The sequence below is a fragment of the Lampris incognitus genome, chromosome 5 (assembly GCF_029633865.1).
Source record: "Lampris incognitus isolate fLamInc1 chromosome 5, fLamInc1.hap2, whole genome shotgun sequence".
NCBI classification, from domain to species: Eukaryota; Metazoa; Chordata; class Actinopteri; order Lampriformes; family Lampridae; genus Lampris; species Lampris incognitus.
Genome location: NC_079215.1, coordinates 21,660,319 through 21,672,970, shown reverse-complemented (window position 1 = coordinate 21,672,970; position 12,652 = coordinate 21,660,319). Strand labels below are relative to the sequence as shown.

The 12,652-nt window shown below is 43.0% G+C and overlaps 2 protein-coding genes across 3 annotated transcripts in view; both read left to right on the top strand.

The window, feature by feature from the left end:
- Positions 1-5,659, top strand: part of LOC130112554 (protein GPR108) — a 31,382-nt gene extending 25,723 nt beyond the window's left edge. For both annotated transcript variants that reach the window (XM_056279976.1, XM_056279975.1), the window contains exons 16-18: positions 2,873-2,956; positions 3,760-3,881; positions 3,980-5,659. In XM_056279976.1, the coding sequence (XP_056135951.1) occupies positions 2,873-2,956; positions 3,760-3,881; positions 3,980-4,067 (294 nt within the window). In that variant the 3' untranslated portion in view covers positions 4,068-5,659. The remainder of the gene's footprint in view (positions 1-2,872; positions 2,957-3,759; positions 3,882-3,979) is intronic.
- Positions 5,660-7,934: 2,275 nt separating this feature from the next.
- soul5l (heme-binding protein soul5, like) lies at positions 7,935-11,499 on the top strand. The gene is made up of 8 exons (XM_056280425.1): positions 7,935-8,043; positions 8,560-8,644; positions 9,078-9,137; positions 9,229-9,310; positions 9,417-9,537; positions 9,727-9,866; positions 10,492-10,655; positions 10,974-11,499. The coding sequence occupies exons 1-8, from the start codon at positions 7,935-7,937 to the stop codon at positions 11,497-11,499; spliced, it is 1,287 nt and encodes a 428-aa protein (XP_056136400.1).
- Positions 11,500-12,652: the final 1,153 nt, after the last annotated feature.

The window sequence follows — 12,652 nt, the reverse complement described above, 5'->3', positions numbered from 1 at the left end:
CAGACTCTTGAGAAATGCAAGCCCCTTCCCTTCCTGCTTCCACAGGAAGGGATCAAGGTACAGCATGCAAGAGTCCAACTTAACTAGGAAGATTTAACAATACACATTTGCCTACAGACTCCTTCATTTAGGTTGTCGTAATGTTAAAAAGTAGAATACGAAAAGCAAGAAATAGCCAAACAAGATGTAACTATAGAGGACATGATAAAGGATGAAGATATATTGCATGATATTTTTGCAGAGTCCACTGTACAACCATACTTATATGACCAGGAGTACACTGAAGAAGAGTAATGTGAAAAGTAGCGACAGGGATTTGGCTCTCATACTGTGCTCAAGACAACTCTGAACTAAAAATGAACAATATCCTACTTATAATTGAAATTAATGGTGGTCACACTTGAAATTACAGGTCAACTATTCGGGTATCATTTCATAACTCAAGTTTATACGACCTGAGCACCGATAACATCACTAAGAAAAAGAGGAACAAAAATGGCAAAATTTGTAGTTCATGATCAAGAAAGGAAAAGTTTTCATTTGCTTTTTAATGCATATTTGGGTGTAATTATGTGATTTGTATTAGGATCATTTATGTTTTGCATTAATGATTATGTGAAATTTAAGTAATCTATCAGCCACTTTTTTTTTTCAGCCATACATAAAGCTGCAGCATTCACAATGAATTCTGGGTATTGTGGGAAAGGCTGACTCTAGTCAGAACTTCACTATGAGCAGAAAAAATAAAATTTCGGTCAACATAGGGTGTTTTATTTTTATTTATTTAGTTATTTATGCTTTTATACAGTCAAGTAACATTTGAGGTATATACAACATATACAACACACAATAAAGACAGCAAAATTCCTCTATTCAAACAATACCTGCCACATTTTTACAGAATTGCTTCACTGACCATTTTGGATTGAGTGCATAATTATGACTGCAAAATCATTTTTCAAAACTAGAATATTTATTCTTTTATGTTTGCACACTTTTATTCTGATGTTATTGTGATCAAAGGGAGGATTTAATCTCATGCAACATTTGGCATTTCAACAGTGGTAGGATTCAGCAGGCCAGTGCTGGTTAGCCTTGTCAGCCTCAAAAATAAGGCACAGATTTATCCTGGACAAAACATTATTATCTCCGCTAGGCCATAGCCTGGAGGGGCTTATGCATTTGGTCACTCGCGTGTGTGGGTTTCTGCGGCAGATCTCGCAAACTACTGGGCCTATCAGCCTAAACAAAATGTTGTGTAGCTGTGAGTGTATCATAAGGCTGCAACGTTCACAATGAATTCTGGGTATTGTGAGAAAGGCTGAATCTAGACAGAACTTGACTATATGGGGGCGCTCGGGTAGCATAGCAGTCTATTCCGTTGCCTACTAACACTGGGATTGCTAGTTCGAATCCCCATGTTACCTCCAGCTTGGTCGGGTGTCCCTACAGACACAATTGGCTTTGTCTGCGTGTGGGAAGCCGGATGTATGTGTCCTGGTCGCTGCACTAGCGCCTCCTCTGGTCGGTCGAAGCGTCTGTTCAGGGGGGAGGCTGGATGAATTAAATTGTAAATTGTATCATGAAGAACCTTTTGGTTTTGGTGATTCAAAACCTTCGAAAAATGTTTGTTCTCACTATCACCACTCCTCTTCGTTCACTCTCGAGTATCCAAAGGAGTTGAATCAAGTGCAACTGGACTTGGTATATACACTTGATTCAACTCCTTTGGATAACCATGACCTGGATGAATGAGAACATTCACAGACTCTTCACTCTCGAGCTCACTCAACCAATGCTGCTCGTCATTGCTGCCCAATGTCAACCATGCTACTAAGTCAACCAACTAAGTCAACCATGCGCATGCACGACTCACATCTACGATTGGGTAAGATTGGGCAGTGACTGTGTCAAAACAGAAACGTTATGTATTCGGGTAGGCATCTTGAAAGTAAACGAGAAGTCGATCGTATTTCGCAAGCCACCAAATCATTCACTGCTGATCTCCGCAGAGGAGAACTAGAGGAACACTGGATGAACCAAAAATAGTTTGCCTTATTCACCCCGCCACCATGAGGAAGTGCCACAGTGTGCAATGTTAAAACTGCCACAAAAATACAAATTTCAACAGTAGGATTAATCAGTCACAGCTGGAAAACATCCCAGTAGCTTCAAGAAAACAGTTCTCATGGCCTAGCTATGTTTTCTTACCGTTGTTTTATGAATATAAGTCAATCAGCAGAGCAGCCATTCGCTTTGATTCATTTCATATCATGAAAACTGTGATGGTTAAACACATTCAAAGTCTTTTCTTACCGTTGTTTTATTGCTTTACAATGAATGAAAGTCAATCAGCAGGACAGCCATTCACCTTCATTCTTTTTATATCATGAAAACTGCAAAGGTTAAACACATTTGAAGTCTTTTAATAAGTGCTTTGAAATTATGATAGTCTGATCTCTGTCATTACAGACTTGGTTGCTTTTGTGCGAGGGTCTGCCTAGGAAGCTGCACAGCCACAGACTGAACAGACAAAACGTTTTTATTACTTACATTTTTTTTTAATTTGAGTGCTGCCTATTAACAACCCCCCCCCCCCCCGATTAATCGACTTGGGCGCTGCGCAAAAGTCTTAGAATGGCAGGAAAAACACTGGGTTTTCTGTCCGTGTGTGTGTGTATTTCCCTTCTCCTGATAGACGGAAAAAGGGGTGGTTTGTCGCCAAGTTCAAACACCGGGGAAGGGGAGATGCATACACCTGGCGATCTTTACTGAGTGCACTCCTCTAGTATTGCTTCATGCATCCAACTGATGGTATTGTAACCTTTTGCTTTTTTTTTTTGTTGTTTGTTTGTTTTCTTCATTCTTACAGATTGTGTGTTATATCTACTTTACGAGGATTATAGTGATTCTGCTCAAGGTGACTATGCCCTTCCAGTGGCAGTGGTGCTATGAGGTAAGATGTCAGCTAATGTTGGGACATAACATACTGATTTTAGAACGTCAATGCAACTTTATGAAAAGGGAAGATTATGGTATACGACCAACACAACTGTGACAGAATAATCAAGTATTTTTCAACAATGATGATGCACGGTGTGGAAATTTCACTGTCTACTATGGTAAAGTGAGTTTGAAAGATTTTACCTCCATTGCCTTTAAATCTAAATCAGAGCAAGTTTCAAGAAGGTTATAGCAAGGTTATAACACCATCGTGGAAGGGTTTTAGTACTTTTTGATGAAATCGGGTTCTGTGCTTGTATTCCATAAGCAGTAGTTTATCAGTGACACTAAAGATTTGATCCCTATTTCGAGTTGTTCCAAATTTTGTTTTTATTTATTTATTTTTATTACTTGCATTTAATTGAGAAGTTGAACCAGCACATGAATCTAGGATTATTTTTTAGAGATATATTTCAATTTATTTCTGAAGCTGTTAGCGCTAACATGTGACTTATTTGCATATAAATCTTAAGTCAGTCATTCTATGAATGAACAGCATGAGTCTCTTGCAGATGACCGGGTTAAGTTCGGTACCATCAGGTCATATTTCCTGACATCAGAGATGGGAGTGTTTGTTCCCCCAGATTTCTATTCTGTAGCAGGCAGTTCATGTTCATTAATGGTGACACAGTTGCTAAGAGCCAGTAATGCGTATTCTAAGTGCCATTCACTTTGGTTATTGATGCAAATGCCCCATTTTTCTCCCCTCATTCCAGCTTTACCCAATTTAACCTACAATTCTCTCTTCCTCTTCAGTTTCTAGTGGAGGTGTCCACTCTGATCTTCTTTGTGCTAACGGGCTACAAGTTTCGCCCAGCATCCAACAACCCCTACTTGCAACTCCCCCTGGATGAGGAGGATGTAGAGATGGATGAAGTGTAAGCACACATTGTATTTTGTGTCTGCAGTTTTCTGTTATATCAAAACAAACCTACCATTTCACTTTTGCTTTCCGTTCCCATCTCATGCGGTTCAGGGTGACTGAGTCAGGTGCTTTGGAGGGGATATCTAAAGTGAAGAAGACTTCTAATGGGCGCGAGCGTCAGAGAGAATCCACCTTGTGAACATGAAGCGGTATCTTTTGGGAGGGACCCACTGTAAATCCCCAGACCAACTGGTCTAATGGGGGGAAAACGGACCAATGCTCCCCTCCAGTAATAGATTGCCTTTGAAAAACTCTGTAAGTGGTTGCCATGGTGGCACTCACTGTCCGGCTATGCAAAAAAAAGGACTTGTCGGATGCGGTCAGGTTTTTGGAAAACTTAATCCAGAGACACTGAAGGGTTTATTTCAGGAAGAGAGAGACTCCCACTGCATGGATAAATGGAACACTCCAGGAATAGAATGGAGGGGAAATCTCTTGTTCTTGATATATCTCATTTTGATCTCTCTCTTCTCTTTCTCCCTTTCCCTTCCTTCCAAAGATGATAATGATTTTAGACGAGTTACTTTGGGTGTGTATATTGGCTATTTAAACGGTACCTCTTCATGCTACTTAGCTGTAACTTTTTGAGTGTGGTGTGAATATATGTTTGTGTTTTGTTTTGTTTTTTTGACAGGGAGACGACTCAAGATTTGACCAACTGTTTTCCCAAGGAGTGGTCAAAAAATAGCCGATAATTCAGTTAACAGGCTAATCACTTTTTATGTGGGATCAAAACAACAGTCTTGTTCATTGTTTCCCCTTCATAGGTAAATAATGACCCCAGTGTTTATCTTATTTATATGACCACATTGTCACATATTCTTTTGCTCTATTTCTTACATAGTTGACTTGTAAATTGAAATATGTTTGAAGTTACATATTTCAATTCATTCATTTCCATATTGAAATGTGAAATTTCAGTATTAATGATATGTGTGTCAGATGCACAAGCGTTCCTTCCAGCCTGTCACAAGAACCACTGCTGTAATTTATTTAGCGCTTTTTGTGGTCGAGGTCACCTTCATCCTTTTGAATTTGGATCAGAATTGTGTACTTCAGTTCAGACTGTTGTGTGGGCCTCTTATGAGCAATGGAGTGAAAAAGTTGGATCAATCTGAGTCATCAGAGTGATGGTGTAGCCCTTAATGGAGGTGTTGCCAATGATGGCTATTTAGCCCTGGTCTGCTAAGTTGTTTCAGAAATGAACTGATCTAACTGATAATATTTACACTTTTCTGGTTTGTTTTACCTTTTGCTGTTGATGTTAAACCTATTTTATTCATTATTAATGATTCAGTGGTTATGAAATGTTGCAAGGTGTGCAACCAGGCAGACAAGCATTTGTAAATAATTAAAACAGACATGATAAACGCGGGGCTAACAGTACTTTGAGCATTGCATAGAGATTTTATAAAGTGCTTTAGAAGGTGTGACACAGCTTCAATTTCAGTTATGTTTTCCTGGTTGCTTCCCTCCTCCCAACATGAAATCCAACTTGGTTTCTAGGGAAGGGGAGGAACCAAGAAACGACTACTGAGATTGTAATCACAGACCCCCCTCTGCAGGTATGAGCGGTGTCCACAGGGCATGATATGATGATCTCTGTGGGGTTTTCCTGCAGCCCACAGGGCTCAGGTAGACGTCTGGTCAAGAAGTGGAGATGAGTCGCATGTTAGAGGGTTGGTTTGTTTTGTCTGTTTGAACTCCTCCAATAAAAACCGTTTTGAAAGGGTCTGAGATGAAACTGTTGTCTGTTCTTTGCCGTATTTGGTCAGTTCTAGTTAATAAGTGCCTAGCCTAGGTAACGAAGAGATGGTCATGTTCATCCAGCCTGTTGCCAGCAACAAAGGAACCACTGAAACCTAGCCCTCGTCCCTAAATGCCTTACGACCTCTTAGGTTGTTTTTTTAAAGGTACAATCCTGAATTCAAAGGATAGCCCCGCTACCAAAATACAAGACTCGGGGTTGGAGGCTGCTATAACCTACAGTGGTGCTTGAAAGTTTGTGAACTCTTTAGAAATGTCTATATTTCTGCATGAATATGACCTTGTGGAGGATGAAAAAAAGGAGACGAGACCACTTCTCCTTTTTGACCACACAGCCGTGGGGGTCGTTTATTTCCTCCAACTAACTAAACAGTTCACAATATTAAAACCTCGACGTCGTATCTGTACCCACAATCCCCCTGGCTAACCCCTGCCCAGTGTCTTAAAAAAATACAAATAGGCCTAGCGAGATGTTATTTATTATTCAAAAAAGCTACACTGAATCATTAACGAAACCCTTTGCGTCAATTGTTAATTTACACAAATTACATGTAGGCTATATTTGTTCAATGACGTCTCATTGGGTGCTTACCAAACACAGATGGACCCCAAATTAGTCAGCAGCACAGTAATCACAAATCACAGTCGGTGTGTTGTGGTCATTGCAGCACGGTGCTGCGCGCAGCGAGCCACTGTTCTGCGGCCAAGCGTGGATGGGCACATGTGACTTCTTCGGCCCTTTCGGGGTCGTTCTGCTTCTTCGGCGGGTCTTTCTCTGGCAAGGCCGCGGATTTTTGAGGGCACCCCTGCGTTGCTTTCGGAAGTGTTGACACCTGCTTTCTTTTCTCCAGATGTGGTCTCAGCAGCTGCATGCCAAGGTTCTCGAGGAAAGTGCGACGTCTGTGAGGATGTGCTTGCCAATTTTGGAAACTTGTGGAGACAAAAAAATAACTTGTGCGTTTACATCGGCCAGGCCCGTATTTTCAGCTCTGGTGGATTGAGAAAGACGGGAACTGTTTACCTTCAGTCTATAATCAAAATTCCTCAATTATGAATGTAAATATGCCCAATTTCATGTTTTTTTAAAAAAAAACCGATTGGCCCTTTAAAGCTTCTTTTACCCAGTGGATGAAGGCCTCACACTGTGCTGCAGATTCCGCAGTTGGTTTAAGGCCGTCATTCAGTTTGTCTTGATGTGCTTGTTAATGAGTTGAAGCCGTATACAGAGAGAAACAATCTAATTTGAAGACCGTTGCTGAGACTTATTACGAAGACATGGTGGCACATTTTCATATCGAACTATGAATATTGTAGGTCAGTTTCGCTCTAATATACACACACACACACACACACACAGGTATATAAGCCGTGCAACTATCTGTTCTAACATCTGTCTACAGTGATGCCTGCCATCCCTCCGCTTGTATTCTGAGATGTAGGGCTTGTTCAACACGGCTGTCCTTAACGAATCCCGCAGAATAAAGACCATACGCTGCGTATACATGTACCTCTGGTCGCAGCATGCAGCCACACCCCTTAATAAGAGTTACGTGCTCTCTCTCTCTCTCACTCTCTCTCTCTCTCTCTCTCTCTCTCTCTCTCTCTCTCTCTCTCTCTCTCTCTCTCTCTCTCTCTCTCTCTCTCTCTCTCTCTCTCTCTCTCTCTCTCTCTCTCTCCCTCCCTCTCTGCCCCCTCCCTACCCCTCTGCAGTCTGCAGCAAATCCACCGGTCTGCAGCGAGCACACTGCAGTCTGTCCAGCCTGTCTGTCCAGCCTGAGGTCGCTTTGCACGTTGCATACGGACACAAACGCGGGACGACGATGTGAGTATGCGCTTGTCTCACTGCGAAACTTGCTCTATACACGACTGCTGCTGTAGTTATCTGAGATAACATCACGGTGCGTAAGTCGTTTTCTTCTTTTCTGGATTGGCTGTTAGAGGCGACTATTCTGCATGGGACCCACGATAATTAGTTGATGGCTTTGGCGACGATGTCCGTGCATCGGGCGCTTTAGCGTGTTTTGACAGATTTGAGGTTAAAATGTTGTATTTGTAAACGACCCTTCTGGTCCTAATTCATTTCACATTTGGGCCGAAGTCGGGCAGCGGGTTTGCTTCGGGCGCGGAAAGGTGGGTGACCGTGGTGAAAAGTAAACGGCGTGGTTGGCTGTTAGTTGCTGTGGACGGCTGTTTCTTCGTGACCTTAAAACGCCTTTGCTTTGCGTTAAGGTAAAGCGCGATGACGATGCAGCAAAATGTCGCTTATCCCTCCCGACGTTATAACGGGAGGGATGCGATAACCTGTCTCACCCCACCGCAGCAGTGGCACGCTTGGATGCGCAACGCAGGTGCGCATTTAAAATCTGCGAATCGTCCGATCTGTCTAAACTGTGCGGGCACGCGCCATGTCACGGGACACTGCGGTTGATGCTGTATTAGAAATGAGAAGAGCCTGCCGTCGCGCGCCCTTTAGAAGCGTTCGATGCGCTACTTGTATGTAAAACTGATCTGAGGGCTTCGTCTCCAATCTGTGTTCATCACACTTAAACATCCAGACCCCGTCTCTCCTGAACCAGTTTCCTGGCCGGTTAAGCCACACTGTCAGATTTAGAACAGCATCTTCCTCTCACATGAGACGAAAAACCACCGGGATCAGAATCAGGTTTAAAAATCCACGATGCGTCTTGTTTCTGTTTCCTTTTATCCGCTGCTATTTGTTCTTCGTTGTTTTCGCTCAACACCTTTACACACCCTTTAAATGAAGCAGTGTGCATATGCGTGTGTTTAGATCGGTGCATATGGCCAGACCCTATAATGGCCCTCTTTTCCTTCATGTGTCCCCCCCATTCCTCTCCTCATGTCAGGAGGTGTGCGTCATCACCAGGTGAACTACATGACATGTGTTAAAGCTGGGTTATATGAGGAAGCTGTGTGCTCGGGCAGATATGGGTCTCAATGATTCCTCGCCTCGAGTGACCTGTTGTCATGCAAGGAGAGAGCGATAGCTGCTGATCAAATCTTAAAGGACAGGATTTCCAAGCAAATCAACTACTAATAAATCAACCAATACTGGAACTTCTAATATACAGGATTTTGTAGGTTGTTCGTTCTGGTACTTTTCCATGCACCCTTCAGTCACCCTTCCCCCTGCATGAATGCGCTATTGTGTTACTTTGTATAAATGGAGCTGATCTCATCTGAGGGGAGAGATACAGATGCAAGATGCTCCTGCACCTCTCCCAGCTGTATTGACTACTCCCTCCTTCTCTGTGAATGCACACAAATAACATTTGAGCGGTCAGCCCTGACTAATCTATTGGCTAAGATTACTGTGTGATATATATATATATAACTTACAGCATGTGTGCCTCTATCCTCTCAGGGAGTTTTTCCCAGTCTTGGTGGGGCTAGCCCTGATGGTTTCAACTGAAGGTAGCGTAGGGTAAGTTCGTCTTTGCATTTGCCACAGGATATGAGGAATTCATAGAGGGTGAATTTGAATAGGAAAGGTAATTTTATCAACACTGTTTCAGACCAAGTACCAACAGCAGCTTTTGTTCCGAGTCAAAGGAGTGTTTGGAGTATGAGCTGATCTGCAAAACAGATGAATATGAGGTGAGTTATCACTCTAAGTAAACCTTCCCAACACACTACATGAATGGCCACTAATCAAAACTTTCATCCATTGTCCTCTAATGTGTGTGTGTGTGTGTGTGTCCAGGTGCGACACTACAGTCCTACCCGCTGGGTGTCAACAGATGCTGAAGCCTACTTTATGGGGGTAGGTGCAGCCATGGCATTCAGGAGACTCTTCCAGTACATCACTGGTGCCAATGAAGCAGGTAAGGGTGGAGATGGGGGCAGGATGGGTGGGTGGATACAGGATCAGTCAAGCAGATTTGTTTTGTGACGAACGATTAAACATTTGTGGACCGCACTGTACTACTCAGTGTGGTGTGTGTGTGCGTGTGTGTGTGTGCGCACATGCACCTGTTCATTCCTGTGCATCTGTGTTCACGGGCTTTTGGTAGGCATCCAAATGGAGATGACTGCCCCCGTCCTGGTCAAGATCCCAGAGGAGACCAAAATGTGGGAGCCCGCCATTTACACTCTGAACTTCCCTCTCCCAGCAGCTTATCAGGACAAACCACCCACACCCACCAATGACAAGGTGAGCCCTGCCCTGTCCTCAGCACAGTCCCACCAGGCTGCGGCAGAGCGAGGAGAAAGGATAGACGGGGGCTACAAGAGAGAAATGAAGGACAGAGAGATATTGAGTTGGAGAATGAGTGGGTTGAGGGTGATTCAGCTGAAAATTTGATCGAGTTGGAGGGGTGTCTTTTTCCACTCGTCACAAGGTCACATACTTTGGGCTGCAGATGTCAAGGTGAATTATTATTGGAAGTTTAGTCATTTAATCCTCGCTTAGTGCTTTCGGTCAATCAAGAGCACTGACAGGTATACATTACATAGTGCAGCTCATGCCATTGGTACCCATACTCAGCAGCTTTGCAGTCAGCATAAGGCCTGCTGAGATAAATGTTGGCATTATGAAGATCACTCTCATTACTCCTCTGGCCGCACATTTTTATTTAAATCCAGACTCAAATGCTATGTGACAATAAATTCTGGCTAACTATCAATTTACCAGTAAAGTAGTCCAGTGCCAGATTTTTTTTATGCAACCAGACGGAGGATGCCCATTTTCTGGATTTGATGTTTCTCTCTGCAGTGGCTATTATGGTGCAGGATATGACTGTTTAACTCCTAATGCACCGTCCGTCTCTCCTACACAGCTGTATTTCACAGAGATGCCAGATATGGATGTGTATGTGAGGAGTTATGGAGGCTGGATGCTGTCCGTCACCTCCAGGCTACACGCCCACCTGCTGACTAAAGAACTGGACAGAGTAAAGGCTCTCTATAACCACACCTACCACTATGGTGTCGGCTATGACAGGTACGCATATAAAAGCAGACGCACGTACATACAAAATACATGCACGTCATACACATTCTCACAGACACACAGCACAGACACCTACATACATACGGACATTAGATGCTCAACTTTTTCAGACAAACAATCAACATGAACCACTCGAAGTTCTCAATATACCAAAAGATATTTTAAAATTTAGAATTACATCATGATTTTTATAGATGAAATGATCACACATACACACATAAAAAAGGGCAAAGATTGATTTGACTTGCTGTGTGTGTGTGCGTGTGTGTGTGTATGTGTATGCATGCATGCTTGTGTATTTCTGTTTAGTCCCCTAAAACTGTTGAACAGGCACAACGAGGTTTGGTACGTGGCCGAAGGGGAGCCCGTGTGCACGGATCCACAGGAACCCACCCCCGTGCACACACCTACACCCACACCCACACAGACACTGTCTCACTCACCCACCGACACACCAGCCAACTTTTCCGCGCACACGCTTTCCAACTCTCCCGATCTCACAACCTCCAAGCTGTCCGCATATACGCTGACCAGTTCTTCCCCACAACCACCATCAGATGCCCCCTCTCAGCCTCCGTCCCACGTGCCCTCTCTCGCTCCATCCAACCTGCCCTCCAGCACTCCATCCCACTTACCATCTGAAGCCTCTTTTAGCAATTCCTCCACCTCTACCCCGAGTTTGGCGGACCCCTCATCAAACTCCACAGATCCTGTCTCTGTGAACCCCGCCCTGGACCCCCAGGCTGACATCAGCCTCTCAAACAACACGGCACAAGGCTCGCTGGAGACACAGGCTGACAGTCAATCTGTGGATCAGCCGGCTGGTGCTCATTAGCCTCGGCCACCTTTTTGAGGTGTGTGACAGAAAGATGAGTGAACGTGTTTCAGCAAGATGGAGATGTGAAAGACTGTGCTGCTCTCCTTGTATATGTATGCGTGCGTGTGTGCGTGTCCATGTGTCTCCCTGCCTAGCCTCTCCTCTGTATTCACACACACACACACACACACATATATATATAGATATTACCGCCTTCTAGTGTCTAATTGCACATCCATCCCAGCTATGTACCTGCACCTCGTTGTATTAGCCAACATGTAGTTCTTAGTATCAGCAAAGACGTGAAGTAGGGGGCTCATCCATATTATCAGTAATCATAAGGGCGTCATACAGTTAGATCACAGAATTAAACAAGAAGTATATATATTAGTTGGTTAGAGTTAAGAGTTCAAGATTACTTTGCTCATTCAGTCAGCCAGCTCGTTTAGTAACAAGTAGACCTGTATACCTGTATATGGAAACCCTAAGAGTAAATCAACATTGTACGTTACTCCAGTGGCAACCAATAAAGTTTTTAATTGATGTGTGTATAGTATGTGTAATCATCATCATCATTATTATTATTATTATTATTATATGTACAGCATTTGCGTCAATAAAACAAGCATGTTGTGTCCATTACTCCCACCCAGTGGTAGTGAGTGGTATTAACATGTAATAACGCCGTCATAACAGGGGAGTATCTGTAATCTCCTACGTTGCAGAATCTTCTCTAGTTATCTGAGTTATATTCATCATTTTGTCGCCCTTGAAACTGTTTCTACAAATACTTGTCCCAGCTGGCAGTACATCAGCTTCTTCTCGTTGATGGCCGATTTATCTCAAAGCTGTGTGTGTGGAAACATAACGGTAACTCTACATCATAAACTCTCTATATGATATTTAATGTAAGGATATCTAAGAACTGCTCATTGGGATCCCTGGTGCAGATCTAATAATGTCAGTTAGACAATAATATGACCTTTATTCAGTGTTTAGCTGGTTTATAATTTCTTGACTTTCTCCCTCATCCTGCTTTTTGAAGGAATATATTTAAAAAGTGCCTGTTACAACATAATTCATTGACTCAATGTGTACTTTAATCACAATGGAGCCAATCCATACACTGGGAAATTATTTTTTAAACAAAAATCGGTGACAACTATGTACC